Source organism: Coregonus clupeaformis, chromosome 21 (assembly GCF_020615455.1).
Source record: "Coregonus clupeaformis isolate EN_2021a chromosome 21, ASM2061545v1, whole genome shotgun sequence".
Taxonomy (NCBI): domain Eukaryota; kingdom Metazoa; phylum Chordata; class Actinopteri; order Salmoniformes; family Salmonidae; genus Coregonus; species Coregonus clupeaformis.
Genome location: NC_059212.1, coordinates 757,108 through 781,654, shown reverse-complemented (window position 1 = coordinate 781,654; position 24,547 = coordinate 757,108). Strand labels below are relative to the sequence as shown.

At 42.2% G+C, this 24,547-nt stretch overlaps 1 protein-coding gene across 16 annotated transcripts in view; it reads left to right on the top strand.

Moving 5' to 3' along the window:
• Positions 1–24,547, top strand: part of LOC121534846 (MAP kinase-activating death domain protein-like) — a 78,675-nt gene that overhangs the window by 18,846 nt on the left and 35,282 nt on the right. For 14 of the 16 annotated variants that reach the window (XM_045206151.1, XM_045206149.1, XM_045206150.1 and 11 more), the window contains exons 2-9: positions 7,001–7,218; positions 7,372–8,010; positions 13,209–13,512; positions 16,417–16,548; positions 16,953–17,066; positions 17,949–18,029; positions 23,089–23,261; positions 23,684–23,919. In XM_045206151.1, the coding sequence (XP_045062086.1) occupies positions 7,160–7,218; positions 7,372–8,010; positions 13,209–13,512; positions 16,417–16,548; positions 16,953–17,066; positions 17,949–18,029; positions 23,089–23,261; positions 23,684–23,919 (1,738 nt within the window). In that variant the 5' untranslated portion in view covers positions 7,001–7,159. Of the gene's footprint in view, positions 1–7,000; positions 7,219–7,371; positions 8,011–13,208; positions 13,513–16,416; positions 16,549–16,952; positions 17,067–17,948; positions 18,030–18,413; positions 18,423–22,178; positions 22,236–23,088; positions 23,262–23,683; positions 23,920–24,547 lie in introns of all 16 variants that reach the window. The other 2 variants (XM_045206143.1, XM_045206144.1) reach the window with 2 other exon arrangements.

The window sequence follows — 24,547 nt, the reverse complement described above, 5'->3', positions numbered from 1 at the left end:
ATGGATCTGATGTTTAGCTTTATGGAAAGAGAAAAATATTAAACAGAGCTTGCCGCTGTTCTTCATTCAGCTTGTCTCGCCATCTGGCAAGTGGGCGACTGGACATTTATTCTCGGCTAGCTTTTAGCAATGGCTTGCGCCACATTCGTGTGCTCCTTGCTCTTTTCATGTTTGTCAAATAAAGGATGGTTGAAATTCGTTGAGCCTTTATAAAATGCACCTGTTTTGTCTGCTAGATGTGGATTTGAGCGGCAAATCTTGCACCACATTTCAGTGCGCTCATCGTTAGCTTCAAGCCACTGCACATCTTGGAGCCACTTTTCCGAAAAAAAGTATTTTCTTCGGCTCTGGCTCCAGTTGGCGTTTCTTTGTAGGTGGCGAAACGCCAAAGAAGCTGCTTAATGTCTGTTGCTTTTTGGACATCCCTGACAGTAGTTGACAAGCAACATGTCATGTGTAAGGTTAGATGAGAAGATCGGTCAAGTACGCAAAGGCGCGTAGTAACACAGGTGGCATTACGCATTCCTGATTTTTGTCGCGCTTGCGTATCTGCGTACCAGTTATGTGCACCACTGCATATAAAGTCTGACGTGCTTAAATCCAATGGGTTATTTCCTAGTATCGATACAATCGATTTATTACATTTTAAAACGATGTTAGATCGATATATGTTGTCCAAAAGGCCAACTCGCCGAGCACAGATCGATGTAGTTGGATCATATGAATATAAATCGATACATCGATGTAGTAGATGGATCGTTACACCCCTAATATACACACATTTCCACAGTATAACTTTTAACAAGAAACACCTGTTAATTGAAATGCATTCCAGGTGACTACCTCATGAAGCTGGTTGCCAAGAGTGTGCAAAGCTGTCATCAAGGCAAAGGGTGGCTACTTTGAAGAATCTATAATAGATTCGTAACAGGTGCATGGTTATCAATAATTGGAAAAAGCAATTTCAAGGAGGATGACATCATCCTCTATGAGGAAATGGCAAGAATGTTTGAAACTGTCTGTTTGAGATGCAAGTTTGTGTGGCGTTTAAAAAAAAATCGTTTTTATCTACAATTTATGCTTTGCCCACATTCAAGTATAGGATGAGTCAACAACATTATTAGTTAAAGAGATTCTCTGGTACTTTTGTATACTTTTTAGCCAGTCGTTCTGAAAGAAGTGTTCAGCAACTTCGCACAGCCATTGAAGAGGAGTGGGACAACATTCCACGGTACAGTATCTGTGACCAACAGATGCATATCTTTATTCCCAGTCATTCCCAGTCATGTGAAGTCCATAGATTAGGGCTTAATTAATTTATTTCAATTGACCGATATTCCTTATATAAACTGTAATCTTTGAAATACTTGCGTAATTGTTTTCCCACTATATTTACATCAATGGATAGGTAGACTTCAGCTTTCTCCTCATATGTACAGAAAGTATTCATACCCCTTGACTTATTCCACATTTTGTTGAGTTACAGCCTGAATTCAGAATTTATTAAATGGATTTGTCTCACCCATCTACACACAATACCCCACAATGAGAAAGTGAAATTTTTTTTGCAAATGTATATTGAAAATGAAATACAGATATCTTATTTACATAAGAATTCACACTCCTGAGTCAATACATGTTAGAATCACCTTTGGCAGCGATTACATCTGTGATTCTTTCTGGTCCACTCAAGGACACCTGGATTGCACAATATTTGCACATGTATTATTTTTGTAATTCTTCAAGCTCTGTCAAGTTGGTTGTTGATCATTGCTAGACAACCTTTTTCAAGTCTTGCCATAGATTTTCAAGCCAATTTAAGTCAAAACTGTAACTAGGCCACTCAGGAACATTCAATGTCGTCTTGGTAAGCAACCAGGGTGTATATTTGGCCTTGTGTTTTAGGTTATTGTCCTGCTGAAAGGTGAATTTGTCTCCCAGTGTCTGTTGGAAAGCAGACTGAACCAGGTTTTCCCCTAGGATTTTGCTTGTGCTTAGCCCTGTTCTGTTTCTTTTTATCCTAAAAAATATCCTAGTCCTTGTCGATGACAAGCATACTCATAACGTGATGCAGCCACCACCATGCTTGAAAATATGAAGACTGGTACTCAGTGATGTGTTGTTGGATTTGCCCCAAATATAACACTTTGTATTGAGGAAATAAAGTTAATTTCTTTGTCACATTTTTTGCAGTTTTACTTTAGTCCCTTATTGCAAATAGGATGCATGTTTTGGAATATTTGTATTATGTACAGGCTTCCTTCTTTTCCCTCTGTTATTTAGGTTAGTATTGTGGAGTAACTTCAATGTTGTTGATCCATCCGCAGTATGATCCTATCACAGCCATTAAACTATGTAACTGTTTTAAAGTCAACATGGTGAAATCCCTGAGCGGTTTCCTTCCTCTCCGGTAACTGAGTTAGGAAGGATGCCTGTATGTTTGTAGTGACTGGGTGTATTGATACACCATCCACAGTGTAATTAATATCTTCAAAATGCTCAAAGGGATGTTCAGTGTCTGCTTTTAAAATGTTTTACCCATCTAGCAATAGGTGCCCTTCTTTGCGAGGCATTGGAAAACCTCCCTGGTCTTTGTGGTTGAATCTGTGCTTGAAATTCACTGCTCAACTGAGGGACCTTACAGATAATTGTAAAGTCAGCAAAAAAAGAAACTTCCCTTTTTCAGGACCCTGTCTTTCAAAGATAATTAGTAAAAATCCAAATAACTTTGCTGAGTTAATGTGTGGGGTACAGAGATGAGGTAGTCATTCAAAAATAATGTTAAAAGCTATTATTGCACTCACAGTGAGTCTGTGACTTGTCAAGCACATTTTTACTCCTCAACTTATTGACTCAAGACATTTCAGATTTTGTATTTTTTATGAATTTGTAAAAATGTCTAAAAACAATTCCACTTTGACGTTATAGGGTATTGTGTGTAGGCCAGTGACATCAAATCTCAATTTAATCAGTGTTAAATTCAGGCTAAACACAACAAAATGTGGAAAAAGTCAAGGGGTGTGAATACTTTCTGAAGGCACTGTATATAAAAAATGGCTGTGTTGCTATGTGAATTTGCGCATGTTTAGACCGCCACCATTAGCTAAAAGATCAACAACAACAAAATCATTTTTTAAAAATCCTTTTGGAACAATAATTGGTGACATATTTTATTTAAAACCTAGACTTCCAAATCTCTTATCTCTTAAAACACAAACAAAAAAAACTGTACATCTTAGTTTCGGGCTCTGTAGTAATCATGTTGTTTCTGACACATTTATCAGAATCTCAAAAGTTCTTCCCTTTCTAAATGTACTAGGCAGGTGTTTGTAGGAATTATAGTTTTGAAACTGAAATTTACTTTGAGGGTAGTATAGACTATTGGCGCTCTTGCTTTGTTTCTAGAGCAAGGCTAATCCCTGCAGGCTTGATTGCGCCCGCCCAGTTGATGTTTTTCGACTGAGTGGCTAATGCTGATGCCTCATCCACTTCTGAAGGGTCTTGCCAGATGCACTGGCTGTGCACTCCTGAGGTGATTATCCACCAGTGGTGTACCTTTGGGGCAACTTCAGGACATACACACACAGCAGTGCAGGTCTGTCATACAAAGATATTACACAGCCACAGAATCTTGCCTTTTTATTGGTTAGTTTGCCTCTAACAGTCACCATTGTTTGTTCTCAAAGATTATATTATTTGAAAATATATAGGTACATTATTGTACATATCTATCTGGTTTTAGTCATTTAAGTTTACACTGAAAGCACTTTTCCATCCCGGAAATAATAATAATTATATATATATATATACTTTTTTTTTTACATGGTTTGGACAAATAGTTACAGATCTCAGAAAGTGAATACTTTTTCATGAATTATTGGATTGGCTGCCTTCAACTAATGGAAGGGCTGTATCTGGAACTGCATGTTGAATAGAGCACCTACAATGTCCTACAAGGTGTCGAACGCATTCCACAGTGACGCATTCCACATTGATGCTGGCCCATGTTGACTCAATGCTTCCCACAGTTGTCAAGTTGGCTGGATGTCCTTTGGGTGGTGGGCCATTCTTGATACACAGTGTGTGAAACCCAGCAGCGTTGCAGTTCTTGACACAAACCGGTGTGCTTGGCACCTACTACCATACCCTGTTCAAAGGCACTTAAATCTTTTGTTTTGCCCATTCACCCTCTGAATGGCACAAATACACAATCCATGTCGCGATTGTCTCAAGGCTTAAAAATCCTTCTTTAACCTGTCTCCTCCCCTTCATCTACACTGATTGAAGTGGATTTAACAGGTGACATCAATAAGGGATCATAGCTTTCACCTGGATTCACCTGGTTAGTCTGTCATGGAAAGACACTCAGTGTATATGTGTCCATGAAACTTTATGCAGAAATGTGGTGGAAATGTGCCTCTTAAATGACTGTTCTGTAGGCTTGGGTGATACCCCGGTATACGGTATAAACGGTAAATTTTGAAATACACACGGTATGATTTTCAATACCTCGCAGGGGTGTGTGCTACACCACTGCTTATAACTGTAAGAAGTCTAAGATGTGTCAAATTATATCCAGCTCAGGGCTACAGCTATGCATTTGGTTTGCTAACTTGCTAGATGTCATGATCAAGCTTCTTGGTTACAGCAGACACATTCAATCCCCTCCTGGATCAAGAACCCTGTTTAAATAGCACCCCTTGTGTGCACATTCGGTAATACTGTATACCCCTAAATGGTACAGAAACTGAATGACAGTATGGAAATCTGGAAACCGCCCAACCCTACTGATCTGTAATTTGAATTGGCCATAACTTCATTAGTAAGGGGTATAGTAAGCCTAATGATGGCTTAAAATGTTCCAGGTAGTGTGGAAAATACAATCAAATGGATTATGTATGTTTTTTTTAAGATGCCTTTGAAAACATGACCAGAAATGTGCCCAAAATGCATATTTTTTTTATCCCTCGATTGACAGGATCACATTTCAGCATGCTCCTAATGATTTCAAAATATTTTGTGATACTTTATCTGTGGATTAGAATGATATATAATATATATATATATATAACATGTTCCAAAACAGTGCTTGCATAATAAGTAATGGTAGCCTTAGTATTGTGTCCCATACATCTCATAATTTTATCATAAAATACACAATATTGGGTGTATTTGGTTTTTATCCACTGGACTCTAAGTGGTTCAGCAGTGGGGGATGGTTACTCCTGTTTGTTGAGCCTGCTGCCAGTACCTGTTAGAATTAGCGGGATGGCTGGGCCATAGTGCAAGCTCTGAGGGAGCTTACATTCCTGAAGACCTCTCACACAGGGACCCTTTACCCCCTAAGCTGCTTACTTCATCAGAGAGCTGCTATTGAAAAGTTTCCCTAAGCCCTACAAGTGCCTCCAACAGAAAGGAGGCTCAGTATAGACATTTCCTGTAGGAGAGCTTATTGTCACATTTTGCAGTAGTTGTGGAGGTGGAGATTCAACACAGAAATGCCACTGTTGGTGTTTGTGCGCTTGCCTTGTAATCATACTTCCATGTGCGACGTAGTTATCAAGCACTAGGTAGCACTATCATTAGCTTGCATCGACAGTCACTAATGTCGTATATAGCCTTGGCTACGTATGTTTTCACACAACATAATGTGATTTCTTTCTTTCTGTATTAGCTAGCTGTCTATAAGCGCTAAACGTCATTCATTCACCATTGAAAGTGCAGTTGGGGGGGTTATTACCACTAAAGATAACAATTACATCATTAATAATACATTCATTTTTTTTAACTAATGGCAATGCTAGCTATTCTCTCTTGGAATTTGAAAGGCTTAAACCGTCCTATTAAATGTTCCAGCTGTCTTGATATCCTAGCAAGAAACCGTGTTGATATAGCAATGCTCCAAGAAACACACCTGGTTCAAAAGGACTCACAATGAATAGAGAACCATTTGTACAAACTGGCTGCTTTTTCATCAGCCCCAAACACAACTAAAGGTGTAATCATAATGATGCATAAAGGCTAACTAACTAAAAAGTTGGTCACAAAAAAGAGACAACTGATCATAGATTCTTAAGATATGTGCCCGGAGTGGACATATTACCAATGGAAATTGTCCGCACTGTCTGAGGTGGGGTGGGAACTCTCCTTTCTGTGGAGTCCGTGAAACTGTGCATGTGCACGGCGCACGCTACCCCATATTAGGAATTTTTAACTAACTTGTTCAAATTGTCATAGCAGTATTAGCTAGACAAGCTTGAGTTACAAAAAATTGTTAAACAAATAAGCCTTGTGTGGTTAGCTGCATTTTCAATCTACTGACATTTTTAGGCAATAGAAATGTACAATTAGCCTAGCTACTTAAGCCTTGTTCACCCTGCAGGCCTTAATGCTCAAATCAGTTTTGTTTTTCAAATCCGTTTTGGAATACTGACTGTTCAAACAGTAAGTTACAAGTGACCAAATCGCATTTGTGTGTGTATTCAGACCGCAGGCATTTGCTGACATGGCTATGCTAGTTGTCATAGTAATGACGGGTGTGTGCGCAGTGGTGTAGGTTGATTGGTGGTGGTGCTCGTGCTTCCTACCACTCAGACGTTATGTAGCAAACTAAGCTAACTTTCAAAACGAGTCCTTTTTGGCTAACCACAGCAGTCAACTAGCTAGCTAGGTAGCTGTTCAGCTTCTTAGCACATTCACTACTTTGTTTGTAAACAATTAACAAGCTAGTTAGCTACCACATGTTCTTGTCAAACTGTCAACAGAGTAGCTAGAAAGCAACAAAATATGCCAAATAAGTCTAAAAACCACTTGAGGGCAAATAAATCGCATGGCCAGGAATCAGATTTGTATGTGGCTTGAAATATCCCATTCCATGTGCTTTTTGGCAGTACAGACTGATTTGAGTCACTTCAAACTGCCAGTGTGAACAAGACTTTAGTAAAGGAATAAATCTGAAAACCTCTGTAGACATAACATGCTACATTTTCTTGTTTTACAGGTTTCCCCATTCTTTTCTCAGATGTCCACAATGACCACTAAGGTCCTGCATGCTCCTCCCACACCTAGCCCTGCCTCTTCGTGATTGAACAGCTGCTGACTGACCAGAGAGGTGATATATGTCTGTGTTGCCATGACCTAAAGACATCATCAATCAAAGATGGAGAAAAAGAAAATGTGCCCCCGTCTACTGGACTACCTGGTGGTGGTCGGAGCCAGGTGAGGACTTCATAGGGTTGGTTGGGAGATAACAGTCCAATCCCAAACTCAGTCCTACTACCTCACATTATATCGTTAGGCCTTTGTTTTTGTGCTTTAAAAAAAAAACTATATTGTTTCTGATGCCCATTCTCTCTCCATCCTACCTTCAAGGCAGCCCAGCACTGACAGCGGGTCCCAGACCCCCCAGCTCCTCCGCCGCTACCCGCTGGAGGACCACCCGGACTTCCCTCTGTCCCCGGACGTGGTCTTCTTCTGTCAGCCTGAGGGATGCCAGAGCATCCGGCAGCGCCGGGTCAGCCTGCGAGACGACGCCTCCTTCGTCTTCGCACTCACTGACAAAGACTCTGGCATCACGCGCTACGGTATCTGCGTCAACTTCTACCGCTCCTTCCAGCGAGGGGGGCACCGCCGCGACAAGGTGGGTAGCGGTGAAACGGCGGCGCAGACAGCGGAAGCGACCAGCGAGAGTTCCGATGGCAGCGGTGGCTGCCACACTGCCTCCACGTTGCCGACACCTGCCAGTGCCGACACAACAGCCACATCTGCGCCAGGCATGGAGCCGGGACCGCCCGGTGGCGAGCCAAATGCTGGCAGGTCCCCTCGGCACAAACGCAGCACTGCCAAGATGGTCAATCGGAACCGCGACAGCACGCTGACCTCGCTGTGCATGATCAGCCACTACCCCTTCTTCTCCACCTTTAGGGAGTGCCTGTACATCCTCAAGAGAATGGTGGACTGCTGCAGCCACAGGTTGACCCAGCGCGCCGGCCTGCCCCGCGGAACTCAGAGGTATGCAAAGTGCCAGGCTTATCAAACGATGGAGCCCCCTGGTTTCCATAATTTCTTTCAGGATATTCAGTTGAGTAAAATCACAACGTTGCTAAAACTATACTAAAACTACCCAGGCCAGAACACTTCCAACCGCAGGCCTATCCCTACCAAAAATGTGATTCAAAGGTATGTGGTCAATGGTCATTTATTTAGGCTGTTTTTATTTGAAACCACCCAGCTCAGTTGCAACCACAAGTGATTGACCAGCTCTATCTGAAAGCAAGAAAATATGAGGTAGTGAAATACAATGAGGTTAGTATTAGTCGTAAGCACTTATCTTGGAAGATCATTTTGCAAAATGTTCTAAATTCCTATGTTGATAAATCCAGAGCTGATATTCGGGATCTGGTCACAGTATGATACATTTAAAATCCATATCAACGTCCAGAACAGATTCAGTCTGATATGGTTGTAATATACACATCCCAAAACAAGTATTTTTATTTGAGTATTTGAATGATTATTTGTAAAAACAAAAACAAATAGTCTACCAAATTGTATTTGAAAATATTCATTAAAAAAAGTATTATGCATGGGAATGTATTTGAGTTTTTTCAAATACATTCCAATATTCAACTACTTGTTTTTTCAAATAAAGGTTATCTGAATACTCATTTTGAAATCCAGGAATTGGGAATAAAAACGTATTGAATATACAGTAATGGGCAATGTACCAATTTCTTATGGCCTTTTAACCCCACTCGTGATATTTAATGGACTAGATGGAATTGCCCCACTCATTAAATTTTTAAACAACACTAGTCTGAAATGCCAGAGAATTTGACCTTCAATTCTTGGAGGTGAAATGGACACTGGACAATGAGAACCTTGTGGGTAGTGTAGTGTCATCAGTGAGTCAGCATGGCCTTGCCTTGGGGCGGCAGGTAGCTTAGTGGTTAAGAGCGTTGTGCCAGTAACCGAAAGGTCACTGGTTCTAATCCCCGAGCCGACTAGGTGAAAAATCTGTCTGTGCCCTTGAGCAAGGCACTTAACCCTAATTGCTCCTGTAAGTTGCTCTGGATAAGAGCGTCTGCTAAATGACTAAAATGTAAATGTAAATGTCCCCTATTGTGGAGTCTCCTAACAAATGCGTGGTTGTCGTGTCTACACACCGGCACATGGCCGATCATGCTGCTGTCAGCTGGTGTTCATGCAAGGAAATTGATGAAGTTCCGAGAACATTGTGTGCATGCACCTTTACGTACTCAGGATATTGAGACATTCCCATACAAAAGCATTTAGTTTTACATGCAATAAGCAAAATGTTTATATTATTTTAACACAAGTTCTATTATGTTTTCTTAGAGATACACTACCTGTCATTCAAGGGTTTTTCTTTATTTTTACTATTTTTTACATTGTAGAATAATTGTGAAGACATCAAAACTATTAAATAACACATATGGAATGTAGTAAACAAAAAAGTGTTAAACAAATCAAAATACATTTTATATTTGAGATTCTTCAAATAGCCACCCTTTGCCTTGATGACAGCTTTGCACACTTTTCCAAAAGTCATGAAGGAGTTCCCACATATGCTGAGCACTTATTGGCTGCTTTTCCTTCACTCTGCGGTCCGACTCATCCCAAACCATCTCAATTGGGTTGAGGTCGGGGGATTGTGGAGGCCAGGTCATCTGATACAGCACTCCATCACTCTCCTTCTTGGTCAAATAGCCCTTACACAGCCTGGAGCTGTGTTGGGTCATTGTCCTGTTGAAAAACACATTTCCACCGGTCTAATGTCCATTGCTCGTGTTTCTTGGCCCGAGCAGGTCTCTTCTTCTTATTGGTGTCCTTTAGTAGTGGTTGATGTTGAGATGTGTCTGTTACTTGAACTCTGAAGCATTTATTTGGTCTGCAATTTCTGAGGCTGGTAACTCTAATGAACTTATCCTCTGCAGCAGAGGTAACTCTGGGTCTTCCATTCCTGTGGCGGTCCTCATGAGAGCCAGTTTCATCATAGTGCTTGATGGTTTTTGCGACTGCACTTGAAGAAACTTGAAAAGTTCTTGAAATGTTCCATATTGACTGACCTTCATGTCTTAAAGTAATGATGGACTGTCGTTTCTCTTTGCTTATTTGAGCTGTTCTTGCCATAATATGGACTTGGTCTTTTACCAAATAGGGCTATCTTCTGTATACCACCCCTACCTTGTCACAACACAACTGATTGGCTCAAACGCATTAAGAAGGAAAGAAATTCCACAAATTAACTTTTAAGAAGGCACACCTGTTAATTGAAATGCATTCCAGGTGACTACCTCATGAAGCTGGTTGAGAGAATGCCAAGAGTGTGCAAAGCTGTCATCAAGGCAAAGGGTGGCTATTTGAAGAATCTCAAATATAAAATATATTTTGACTTGTTTAACACTTTTTTTGGTTACTACTTGATTCCATATGTGTTATTTCATAGTTTTGATGTCTTCACTATTATTCTACAATGTATAAAATAGTAAAAATAAATAACCCCTGGAATGAGTAGATGTGTCCAAACTTTTGACTGGTACTGTATATTGAAAATAAGGCTGCAATTGTAACTTATTAAAGTAAATGATTTGCTTCAATTGAAGTTTTCGTCCCTCAATAAACAATCCTGTCTCCTTCCCTCTATAACGATCAACACCACAATGGATCCATAAATTGTCTGCCGAGACAATCATAACAATTGTCCCTCAGCTCCATGAAAAGCACAGCATAGCCAATCCCTGTGTGTAGTAGTAGCAGATGTCGGTAAACAACAACACCCTATCAGAAGCAGAGGGAAATGAAGCTCAGATAGAGCTGTAAGATGCTTCTGCCTCGGGTTAATGAAGACCTCACTCACTGTCCTGACATTTTCCCTGGTCTGTGTGTGGCGCGGTGACGAAGACCGAGAGACAGAGACCCAAGGGTCGTGCTCAGGGCTCTAAATAAAACATGTTCGTTGGTAGCACTTGTGCTCCTAACTTTTTAAAGTTATGAGCACCACATAAAATTTAGGAGCACCAGAAAAATGGATTTGTTAATTGATTGAGATATAGCCTGCATTGGGCCTATATGAATCCTACTTGCATTTGAAGCACAGCTCCTGAAAAATATATCACTTTTCCTTTCTTTCTGTGCCACCAAATAGTTGCATATATTGGTAAGGTAGGGCTGCACCATATGGAAAAAAAATCTAATTGGTATTTTCAACCAAATCTTGCAATTTGACTTGCGATATTTTACAGTTTAGTCATTTAGCAGACGCTCTTATCCAGAGCGACTTACAGTTAGTGAATACATTTTTTTTTTTTTTACTGGCCCCCCATGGGAATCGAACCCACAACCCTGGCGTTGCAAACGCCATGCTCTATCAACTGAGCTACATCCCTGCCGGCCATTCCCTCCCCTACCCTGGACGACGCTGGGCCAATTGTGCGCCGCCCACGAGTCTCCCGGTCGCGGCCGGCTGCGACAGAGCCTGGATTCGAACCAGGATCTCTAGTGGCACAGTTAGCACTGCGATGCAGTGCCTTAGACCACTGCGCCACTCAGGAGCTATATCTACGATATAGATCAACACACTTGGGTGAACTGTTGGATTCATAGAAATATAATTACTATTCAAATTCTATGGTTGGTGTTTGGCATGACAACAAATTAAAAAGTAAGCTAGGAGTTTTGACAGGGTGGGAACCAACGTGTTGGTCAGTGTTTCCTAGGGGACCCTAATCACATTTGAATAGATGCTGCATTTAGACACAGATTTTAGAATAGGCTATCTGATTCAGAACATGCCGTTGCACAAACAACATGCTGATCTACACCACCACTGGTAACAACCTGTATGAGAGCTAACGTTTGCTTTGCCCTAGCTTGTGCATTTAGCGAAATGGCATTTAGCTAGCTACTTAGTGATCAGCATTAGCATTATTTTAGGCATATGCCAGCTTCCTTAGACTAACTTACGTTTTGCAGAGAGCAAGATACACAAAGTAATAGTATAATAGAGAAGACATGTGAATTTATATTTAGAAACAACCTGGAAAGCAGCATCATTCTTGTTTTGGGAGAATATGTTGAGGGTATGAATTGACACCATGCTGAGAGAATAAACGGCTGTGGAGGAACCAAAGACCGTAACTCTGTGGAGGAACCAAAGACAGTAACTCTGTGGAGGAACCAAAGACAGTAACTCTGTGGAGGAACCAAAGACAGTAACTCTGTGGAGGAACCAAAGACGGTAACTCTGTGGAGGAACCAAAGACGGTAACTCTGTGGAGGAACTGTGCGCTCTCTGCTTGATTGACAGGGGCCGGGGCTTGGTGTGTGTGGTCCGGGAACTGGAAGCAAGCAGACGCGGGAGGCAGCCTGTCTTGTTTGAGCAGTGTAGAGAAGAGTGTTGCGGTGAAATACTGTTACACATTTATTTATTTTTTATTTCATTTTAGTCGCACTGGTGCTCCCAAAATAAAACTTCAGGTCGTACAGCCAAATATTTAGTTGTATATGCGTCCAAATTGGTCGCACTTTAGAGCCCTGGCCGTGCTGGTTTACATAACACTGAGGGCCTACTGCGTTGCGGGCTGCCTATAAGTCTATGACACACACACAGCACTCGGCTGACAGATTGAAGTCTCTGACTGCCTTCAGGGAGCAGCTGCAGTGGGCGGTGGCCCAGGGCGAGCTCTGACGAGCTAATGATTAATCTCCCTCCCTCGCCAACAGACGGCAGGCAACTGAAAAGAGGGTTTAATGCCGCCGTGTGTGTGTGTGTGTGTGTGTGTGTGTAAGGGTGTGTACGTTCAGAGTGGAGGGCTGTCGACATGTCGGCGGCTCAAGGGACCTCCTTTGCTTACATCTTGTTTGCTCATTGCACAATCACAACGTACAGTAGAATGCAGAGGGAAGGGTGCTTTGTCTGTGTAAATGTAGTTATATGGTTTTGATGATGTAGCGCTCGCCTAATATTCAAATAATTTATGTGAACAGGTGAAGTTGCGGTACGGTTTGTTTGGGTGGATTTTCTTGCAGGATATGCTTGCTTTTATCGCCTGTTGAGAAATATGATTGTAATAGGATTTGTTGACTGTCTCCTGTCAGCGACACCATTTCCCTCTGCATGTCACAGAGGCCTCTCCATGTGTATCTAAACTGTCTGTTTGTTGACTGACTTGTCATTCTCCCATCAGGGACACCATGTGGCGCGTGTTCACGGGGGCCCTGTTGGTGGAGGAGAAGGGCAGCCAGCTGCTGGCTGACCTGCGGGAGATCGAGTCCTGGGTCTACCGTCTCCTGCGCTCCCCGGTGCCCGTGGCGGGCCAACGGCGCGTAGATGTGGAGGTGCTGCCCCACGAGATGCAGCCGGCACTCACCTTCGCCCTGCCCGACAACTCTCGCTTCTCCATGGTGGACTTCCCCCTGCACCTGCCGCTGGAGTTGCTGGGTGTGGACGCCTGCCTCATGGTGCTCAGCTGCATCCTGCTGGAGCACAAGGTGAGGGGAAAGGGCTGACGTTTTGAATAGAGTTTACCCTGGGATCTACTTTATGGCCGTGTTTGAGAGCTTTAAATCTGTGACTGAGCAGACTGATCTACAAATCATAATAAGTAGTTATTTAGGATGCAAAGTGATTTGTAAATCAGTCAGTTGGTGCAGTCGGTGAAACAACTCTGGGCGTGTTCGACGTTACAGCCGACTTTAAAGGCAAGTCAAGACTGACTGATCTACAAATCACCTTGCATCATAAATAACTACGTCATATTATTTGTAGATCAGTCAGTCACAATTAACCCATGATACATCAAAGGTTTTGATGCTCTCGAACACAGCCTCTGCCTTGAATAAGGCGATTGCCCAGTCACAAATCAACCCATTGCCTCCTAGGTGTGTCAGTGGAATGAGTACTGTTGTGTGTGTCCCTGCCCTCAACAGCTACAGTGGGGAGAACAAGTATTTGATACACTGCCGATTTTGCAGGTTTTCCTACTTACAAAGCATGTAGAGGTCTGTAATTTTTATCATAGGTACACTTCAACTGTGAGAGACGGAATCTAAAACAAAAATCCAGAAAATCACATTGTATGATTTTTAAGTAATTCATTTGCATTTTATTGCACGTCAATTCATAAAATTACTTATGTCATGCAATAAAATGCAAATGAATTACTTAAAAATCATACAATGTGATTTTATGGATTTTTGTTTTAGATTCCGTCTCTCACAGTTGAAGTGTACCTATGATAAAAATTACAGACCTCTACATGCTTTGTAAGTAGGAAAACCTGCAAAATCGGCAGTGTATCAAATACTTGTTCTCCCCACTGTATACTGTATAGCAGACGCAGTAGGCTAGCCTATCTGACAAGGATAATGAAATGCATGTCAGTGTTGTAGCATGCCGCCAGCATTTTTCTACAATGGGTTGGTCAAAACAAGCATTGTGATTGGTTGAGACACGTTCAAAGCCATACTAAAAAACCTGTTTAGTAAGGGGATAAGCCTATGATGCAAAAATGGGAAACTAGTTTTCTGTTCCATCTGAGAAATCCCTGCTCATCCTGTCCCATCAGCCCAGCCAGCCAATTCATTAGCTTGATCTCCACTGTAAAAGGCATCTAGACATTATTTCCCCTTGCTTCTAGCCTAACATTTGGTTAGCAACAACAGGGGTTTGTACAAAAGTTGCTGTCTGTCTCTTGACATTTGTAACATAGTTTCAATATTGAAATTCGATCGCCACTGTCCTATTGAGAATGAACGTGTCAGGACAAGACGGACATCTTTTCTCAGCCAGTCAAAATCATGAATCAGCAAAAATCTTATATACACAGAGAAATGTCAATAGAAAAAGGTAGTTTCGAAGCGCCGCTGAACAGGCATTTTACTTCTCTGTAAAGTAATGCAGCTTTTGAAGCGGGACTAACGTCCATCACTAGGCGACTAGAACTGTCAATCAAATAATCTCGAGCTGCCTGTGTGCAAACTGCCTGCGCACAAACCACTCTCTCCTAAAAAATTACTTTAAAGTTTGTTAAATACCGTGACTTACTGAGACATTTAGTAGAAAGAACACATTTTCATCTAGGAATCGTTGGAACAAAGGAGACTGATTAGTTGTCATATTTCCGAGAACACTCGCATCTTTCATAGCTAGCTAGCGAGGGATGGAAAGAGAGGGGAAAGACACAGTATAGGCAGGTCGGCTACCAGGCAGACAGAGTCAGAACCGTGCACTAGGCCTATCTATCGGCAATCAAAGCTATGGAATGCTGTATTTTGCATTTTCTTGGCTTGTAATGTCGCGCAACTTCAGTAAAGCAGGGCCTATCATCAATGAATAGGCTAGGATATTGTACACGCAAGACTGAAGACTGAACACACACTTGCATCATTAGCGACGAGAAATATTAGGCGAGCCAGTTGCACTGATTAACATTTTGTGAAAAAAATCAATAAAAAACGTTTCCCGTTAGGGGTTTTTCTTAACGTTAAGGAACCCAATATCGTTTAAACGTTCTCACCTCTACTATATGTCCAACTCTTGATATTTAATCAAATGGCCAACTCAAAAGTTTTGTTCACAATCTCACTGGATTATTGAAGACCAAGTCCCACACTACCCATACACTGATTTATATATATAGCAGGGTTATTCAACTCCCTACAGGTCCGGAGCCTGCTGTTTTTTCTGTTCTACCTGATAATTAATTGCACCCACCTGGTGTCCCAGGTCTAAATCAGTGCCTGATTAGTGTGGAACTTGCTTCGAGGTCCAGAGTTGAGTTTGAGGGATATATAGCATACTACTCTATACTCCTAAGCTAACATCCTGTGCTGTAAACTTCTTTTGAACCCAACTCTCATCCAGTCACGGTTCTTAACCCACCCACCCACTCATACAGTCACTGCTGTTGCCCTCCTTGGGTTAAAAGTCACCACTCTAATCATCACGCTCCCTTATTCAGTCCCCTTGTTTCACTGTCTGAAAACCTGCAGTGACTACACTCTAGTCTACCCCCTTCCCTTTTACTGTAAGGACAATGTGTCAGGTTACCCTTGAAAGACCTCGTTTCGCTGTTCAAGCTTGGAACATGCCCCTGTTGTACACTGAAAACAGCACCATATTTTGGGGTGTGTGTGGTTGTTTCAACAGCCACACAACTAGTCAATCCTACATCTTTTATTGTGAACGAATACAACTCTTTGGGAGAAAAATGAAGAAATCTTAAGATACTTTCTAGGATGGTGAAGTCATTGAATGTAATTGAATCTATCTTGTATGGAATAAACGGCATGTGATCACCTATGCCTAACAGTCTTCTGATGTATTTATTGTCCATTTACAATTGAGATGTTTAAATGCACTTCAAATAGTTTGTTTTGATTTGTGTCTTCCAGGTAGTCCTCCAGTCGCGGGACTACAATGCCCTGACCATGAGTGTCATGGCGTTTGTAGCCATGATCTACCCCCTGGAGTACATGTTCCCGGTCATTCCCCTACTGCCCACCTGCATGGCCTCCGCTGAACAGGTATGCCAATCAAACCAATGACTGCAGTACTGGTAGTTGTAGTACTATTAGGATAACAAATACAGGGCTTTTTAAAAGCTGGAACCAGAGGTTGTGGATGGATTTCTTTTAAAGGGATGCACTTCTACACACTTAAAAAAAAATATATATATATATATATTAAGGAATTCCTGCACCCTAATTGATTGCCTTTGAAAGTTTCACTATTTTTTATTTGATTAATTTAGCAAATGTTATTGTCCATTGTCAGGGCATTTGTGATTGTAGTTGTAGAAGAAGAGATTAGTCCCTGTATTATGTTGGGAGTTTTACCTGGGAGTTGAATCCATGCCTGGTGAAGTTCCAGCTCCTCCTATTGGAGCTCTTCTTGCTTGTGTGCTGGTTTGATTTTGTCTCCTTTGTAGCTTCTCCTCGCCCCCACCCCTTACATCATAGGTGTGCCTGCCAGCTTCTTCCTCTACAAATCAGATTTCAAAATGCCTGACGACGTGTGGCTCGTGGACCTGGACTGTAACAAGGTAAGTGCCCCAAAATGGAGGTGCGCTTCAGCGTCCCTGCCACGGTCTCTGCAGATCTATGCTATTCCTTCGCAGGTCTATGCTATTCTTTCGCTGATCTATGCTATTCCTTCGCATATCTATGCTATTCCTTCGCAGATCTATGCTATTCTTTCGCTGATCTATGCTATTCCTTCGCATATCTATGCTATTCCTTCGCAGATCTATGCTATTCCTCTGCAGATCTATGCTATTCATCTGCTGATCAATGCTGTTCCCTACTCCATTTGAGTTCCATACAGCATTCTCTCTGATTGGGAGACATAGTCTAGACACTTGCTTGAGATGTCTTTGTTTTCACTGCTAAATCCCTTTTGGGGTTCAGTTCTCTCATTGTGACAGATATTGTGTTAGGCTAGATATCGACTTTATGCAGGAGGAAGAAACCTAGCTCTTGTCATCCTCATTTCAGACTTGTGCAGAAACTTACTTCAACATAAAAGTCCTCCCACTCTATGAGACAGAGAGAGCGTCAGTGTTTTCAGTGCTAAAACACCCACCCACATCCCAGTCTGTCTTTCTAGGGGAAAACTCCTTCCCTCTCATCTAGCCTCCTGTAGCTCAGTTGGTAGAGCATGGCGCTTGCAACGGCAGGGTTGTGGGTTCGATTCTCACGGGGGGCCAGTATGAAAAATGTATGCACTCACTTAACTGTAAGTCGCTCTGGATAAGAGCGTCTGCTAAATGACAAACAAATAAAAATAATCGACTATTTAGTAGGTAATGGTGACTGATGTATGCTTTCATCATTTGAAGGGGTATTTGTGTGCTCTAGTGAGTGTGAAGTGTACATGGTTGTTTTGCTACAATTTTACAATTTAAGCATGCTTTGTTGCTCCACAGGTCAAAGCACCCACCAATGCAGAGCACCTACCCCCTCTTCCCGAGCCAGAATCCACAGAACTCAAGAAACACCTGAAACAGGTAAATATAGCCTGTCGCAACATACCCGATAGCACTATTTTCAGTGGTTGTTCACTAAGCATGTATGTTAGCACTGCCAACAGTTAAACTCTGTTTATTTCTACCTCTTGTATTGCTTTATTACATAAACAAACCTGCAATATTACCGTATGTGTTATATTAACTATTTGTTTTCAAGTGAACACCTTCTATCAGCTTTAGATATGTTTCAAGAGAGGTTTGATGAATTGCGCCAGGCACATCAGTGTCCTTGTTCTCTTTCTGTGTTGTATGTACTAACTATGTATATAGTGTGGGAGCATTGTTGAGTTAAGCATTGTAATGTACTAATGAAAACAAGTATTTTTGTTTTGTTTTTTTCTCTCTTTTCTTTGCATGCGCTAGCTCTTGGAGGTAAAAGCAGATACTAGGTCTTACTCCCTGGGACCTCAGTAACAGCTGTAGCAGTAGAACTAACCAAATCCTCCAAGCCCAGAACCTCAAATAACAATACGTAGATTAGAAGCTGGTTCTGATTCATAAACCTCTTTCTCATGTTGTGAAATGCCAATCAAAGATTCCGCTGTAGTACCACATCACAGTTTACCACCTTGAATTATCAGTGAACATCAAGTAACCCCCACCCACCATCTTGACATCAAGCTATCATTAGTACATTTTGCCATTAACTATTCCTACCCAACATTGTCATCATCTAAGTTTTTGAATTTATTTGATTTTGAAAGTGCATATTAAGCACAAGATGCTTTATGAAGAAAAGTTAAATGACAAGAACAACAAAACATATACATCCACCACATTTGAACATTCTAGGCGTAATTCATCATCAACATTAAAATGCATCTCAACTCGTCACCAAATGTCATTCAGTGGTTGGTTTTTAAAATCCAAACCCAGTAACCCCAATTTGAATCCCCAATCATACCTCATCATGTTGAAAATCCCTGCATATCATAGTTGTTGATATGCTTTGAATCAGAACCAGTGCAGTATTTGTGTGTGATACACTTGGCCCTATCCCAGAGTGTGCGTGCGATTGATTAAGATAGACCTGTGTGTTGGCAGAGCCAAAACTCTGTTGTGGTAACAAGCCATTTGAGTGAAAAGATATGGGTAAAGGTGAGTTTATTGTTTTAAGGGTTAAAGCAGTCCTCAGCTCTCCAAAACAGTAACAAACAAGTGGTAGCTGGTAGGTCCTTGCAGTCCTGCACAGATAATGGGTTAGTATACACTGAGTGTACAAAACATTAGGTACACCTTCCTAATATTGAGTTGCACCCCCTTTTGCCCTCAGAACAGCCTCAATTCATCGGGGCATGGACTCTACAAGGTGTCGAAAGCGTTCCGCAGGGATGCTGGGCCATGTTGACTCCCTTGCTTCCCACAGTTGTGTCAAGTTGGCTGGATATCTTTTGGGTGGTGGACCATTCGTGAAAAACCCAGCAGCGTTGCAGTTCTTGACACACTCAAACCTGTGCGCCTGGCACCTACTACCATACCCCGTTCAAAGGCACTTAAATATTTTATCTTGCCCATTTACCCTCTGAATGTAACACATACAGTGAGGGGAAAAAAGTATTTGATCCCCTGCTGATTTTGTACGTTTGCCCACTGACAAAGAAATGATCAGTCTATAATTTTATGTTAGGTTTATTTGAACAGTGAGAGACAGAATGACAACACAAAAATCCATAAAAACGCATGTCAAAACTGTTATAAATTGATTTGCATTTTAATGAAGGAAATAAGTATTTGACCCCCTCTCAATCAGAAAGATTTCTGGCTCCCAGGTGTCTTTTATACAGGTAACGAGCTGAGATTAGGAGCACACTCTTAAAGGGAGTGCTCCTAATCTCAGCTTGTTACCTGTATAAAAGACACCTGACCACAGAAGCAATCAATCAATCAGATTCCAAACTCTCCACCATGGCCAAGACCAAAGAGCTCTACAAAGATGTCAGGGACAAGATTGTAGACCTACACAAGGCTGAAATGGGCTACAAGACCATCGCCAAGCAGCTTGCTTGGTGAGAAGGTGACAACAGTTGGTGCGATTATTCGCAAATGGAAGAAACACAAAAGACCTGTCAATCTCCCTCGGCCTGGGGCTCCATGCAAGATCTCACCTCATGGAGTTGCAATGATCATGAGAACGGTGAGGAATCAGCCCAGAACTACACAGGAGGATCTTGTCAATGATCTCAAGGCAGCTGGGACCATAGTCACCAAGAAAACAATTGGTAACACACTTCACCGTGAAGGACTGAAATCCTGCAGCGCCCGCAAGGTCCCCCTGATCAAGAAAGCACATATACAGGGCCGTCTGAAGTTTGCCAATGAACATCTGAATGATTCAGAGTAGAACTGGGTGAAAGTGTTGTGGTCAGATGAGACCAAAATGGAGCTCTTTGGCATCAACTCAACTCGCCGTGTTTGGAGGAGGATGAATGCTGCCTATGACCCCAAGAACACCATCCCCACCGTCAAACATGGAGGTGGAAACATTATGCTTTGGGGGTGTTTTTCTGCTAAGGGGACAGAACAACTTCACCGCATCAAAGGGACGATGGACGGGGCCATGTACCGTCAAATCTTGGGTGAGAACCTCCTTCCCTCAGCCAGGGCATTGAAAATGGGTCGTGGATGGGTATTCCAGCATGACAATGACCCAAAACACACGGCCAAGGCAACAAAGGAGTGGCTCAAGAAGAAGCACATTAAGGTCCTGGAGTGGCCTAGCCAGTCTCCAGACCTTAATCCCATAGAAAATCTGTGGAGGGAGCTGAATGTTCGAGTTGCCAAACGTCAGGCTCGAAACCTTAATGACTTGGAGAAGATCTGCAAAGAGGAGTGGGACAAAATCCCTCCTGAGATGTGTGCAAACCTGGTGGCTAACTACAAGAAACGTCTAACCTCTGTGATTGCCAACAAGGGTTTTGCCACCAAGTACTGTCATGTTTTGCAGAGGGGTCAAATACTAATGAAAAATCAATTTATAACATTTTTGACATGCGTTTTTCTGGATTTTTTTGTTGTTATTCTGTCTCTCACTGTTCAAATAAACCTACCATTAAAATTGTAGACTGTTCATGTCTTTGTCAGTGGGCAAACGTACAAAATCAGCAGGGGATAAAATACTTATTTCCCTCACTGTACACAATCCATGTCTCAATGCTTAAACATCCTTCTTTAACCTGTCTCCTCCCCTTCATCTACACTGATTTGAAGTGGATTTAACAAGTGACATCAATAAGGGATCATAGTTTTCACCTGGATTCACCTGGCCAGTCTATGTCATGGAAAGAGCAGGTGTTTGTAATGTTTTGTACACTCAGTGTATGTCAGCATCTAACAGGTTAAGAGATGGGAGAATTTGAGTTGGGGGGTGTACGGACAGTGTAAACAAAAAGCCAAACGTTTTTTCAAATTATTTTTCGTTATTGTCAAGAGATCTGCTCCCTTCTGTGTCTCAGTATCACCTCCATCGTAGCCACTGGTTATCCTCCCAGTTGGTAACCATCGATCGTCTCTTCAGTGGCTAACTTGTGTTGGGTGTGGTGTGGTGCATTACTGTGTGTTGTTTTGTCGCACTCATGTTTGTTTGTGTGTGTCTCTCTCTCACTTGTCTCTGTCATGGTTTGATCTCTGTAAATGTGTTTGTTTTTCTTCCTCTCTATTTCATTCTCTCTCTCTCTTCTTCTCTACTTCATTCTCTCTCCCTCTTCTTCTCTACTTCATTCTCTCTCCCTCTTCTTCTCTACTTCATTCTCTCTCTCTCTTCTTCTCTACTTCATTCTCTCTCTCGTTCTCTGGCTATGTCCCAATTCTCTAAAACTGCACCTTTCACTTAGCTGAAAAAGGGCTGTATGTGAAAGCAACATGGAGGCATCTCCATCTCCCCACTAGCCCACTTATTGGCTAGTCAAGGTTCCCACGTTGCTTTCAAGCATCCTGTCCTTTCAGCAGTTTAGTAGTCAGGTTTGAGAGGAGATTAGGAAAGGAATCCATTTAAAGGGAATTGGACACACAGACTCCTATCTTGACCCTTTTTGTCATGTGTGGTTTCAATTCTGCTCAGCAATTGGTCAGCTCAGCCTTTTCATGTGATCCTCTTCCTGGCATCTCTCTTGTCCTCCTCCCCTTCCCTAGTGTCTGGTTAGGTTGACCGTGATCACCCAAAAGCAGATCTTCTCCTCTGACAATAAGGTTCCTAATTTCTCCTTCTGCGGAATGTGCCATGCTCCTTGCACGGATATTCTTCCTCACCAAACCTAAATATTTTTGTTGTTGTTGCTTGTTATTTTTTCAGTTTTCTCAAGTGTCATACACTATTGTTGAGAAGTTGTAACAGACTGGCGGCATAGAGTGAGATTTTTGCAGACCCACCACTGGCTGCTTAGTTCTGGCTTGAGCATGCCTGAATGAATGCACATCTATCTTGTCATCAGTGAGTGTTCTTGTAAGCAAACACAGTGGATATGCAGATTTTTGCTGACTGACCTGGCCATCAAACGATCCACTGTGCTAACATTGTGCAAAACCCTGAATGAGTCAGCAGCAATCCCAGAGTGCTAGTGAATTCCCTCTGCTGTTACTTCTTCCCTCAACCTCTCCCAAATGACACTCCCATTTCAGGCATCTGCAAAAACATGCACTCCTCTGATTAATTTGCTGGGAAACAGGCTTCCTCATTTTGTCCCACACGCTCACCTGTCAGCTAATAACATAATCACATTGTGAGTCCTCCTAGCTTAGTCCTTGTGTTTTATTAATTATTTATTCTCACATGAGAACTTATATCATACAGACAAAAAATATAGGGTTAACCAAAAAGAATAAATGATAATAGTTGACTCATTGTTATCCAATGTTGAGGTCTCCGAACCCCTGTACTATACTATCTTGCACCATTTTGAACCCCAAACAGACAGTTCCACACTGGTACTAGTGAGACCATTCTGTTGCACTACCCTTCAGCTGATGCCTGAAGTGAGAGTGCCCCCTAGTGGGGCCACGACAGTGTGTTGATTAAAACCTTCGTCACCTCTACCTGCTCCAGGCCCTGGCCAGCATGAGTCTCAACACCCAGCCCATTCTGAACCTGGAGAAGTTCCAGGAGGGCCAGGAGTTACCCCTGCTCCCCCCCGGCCAGAACAAGGCGTCGCCCTCCTCCACCGAGTTCAACCCCCTCATCTACGGCAACGACGTGGACTCTGTGGATGTGGCCACCAGGCAAGGCTTGACAAAGTTTCTCTGTCCCTTTTTAAGTAGATCTCATATTATCCATGCAAGGCAATTTGTGAGGTTGGTTAAATTGTTTAACTTTGAGCCTAGCAGAATAATCCAGTCAGGACCTATACACTCCTCCATTTGATTTAGTCTGTGAATATTTTAGATATTTTATAGATATAAAGGGCTATTTACATATGCAAAATTTATGGATTGACCCCCGTTCCCACTTGAAATTCCTAAAATCTGAATTGGATATGACTCAACAGTCATAATGTCATGTGAAACTATGTTTCATTTGAGCCTCATATCAAATACAAATGTCTCTCGTATGTACATCTGATAAACAAGAAAGCTTTTTGAATTTAATTAAATATGACTAATTGAAGCGTTAACACACTCACCTTTCCTTCTTTCTCCAACAGGGTTGCCATGGTCCGGTTCTTCAACTCCCCCAACGTGCTCCAGGGTTTCCAGATGCACACACGCACGCTGCGCCTCTTCCCCCGGCCTGTGGTGGCATTTCAGGCCACGTCCTTCCTGGCCTCGCGGCCCCGCCGCTCAGGCTTCGCTGAGAAGCTGTCGCACACCCAGGCCGTGGAGTACTATGGCGAGTGGGCCCTCAACCCCACCAACCTGGCCTTTCAGAGGATCCACAACAGTAAGTCCCTTACCCTAGACTGCACACCTGCTGTACTGCATATACCATGCACTGACTGACAATTGGTGTATTTCTGTTTAGACCCGAACCATACTGTGCTAGCTTGGATATTTATAGTGTGAAGTAAAGTGTAGCCCTTTACACTCGTACCTGGATACGGGTTGAAAATGGCAGATTTGTGCACTAATTGTCTAAATTTTAACGTAGTGGCTGTACAGTAACATGCTATACATGAAGTTAAAGCTCTGACTCTGCTTCACAGCACTGTATGGGTTTTGACTGACAGCCGTTCTGAACTTGAGCACCATGCGACTAGAAGTTGCTCCCATCCCTCCTGGTAATTGGGCAACTTTAGCACATTTTTGGTTGTCTGAGGAGAAATGCTGTAAATTAAGATCACTCAATGTATTTTGAAAGATGTGACGTTGAGGATTATAATAAATACCGCTTTGATGTCATAAAAGCAAGTCCAAATGTGCACTTCACATTTCCAATTCATAAAACTCATATAGGGTGTTAATGTTTATGGTCACTGTTTGATGTACAGTTACAAGATTACATGGCGTCATACCCTGGGTTGTTCTGATCAGATTAGTGAATGCACTAATGCCTCCTTTCTATGTGCACC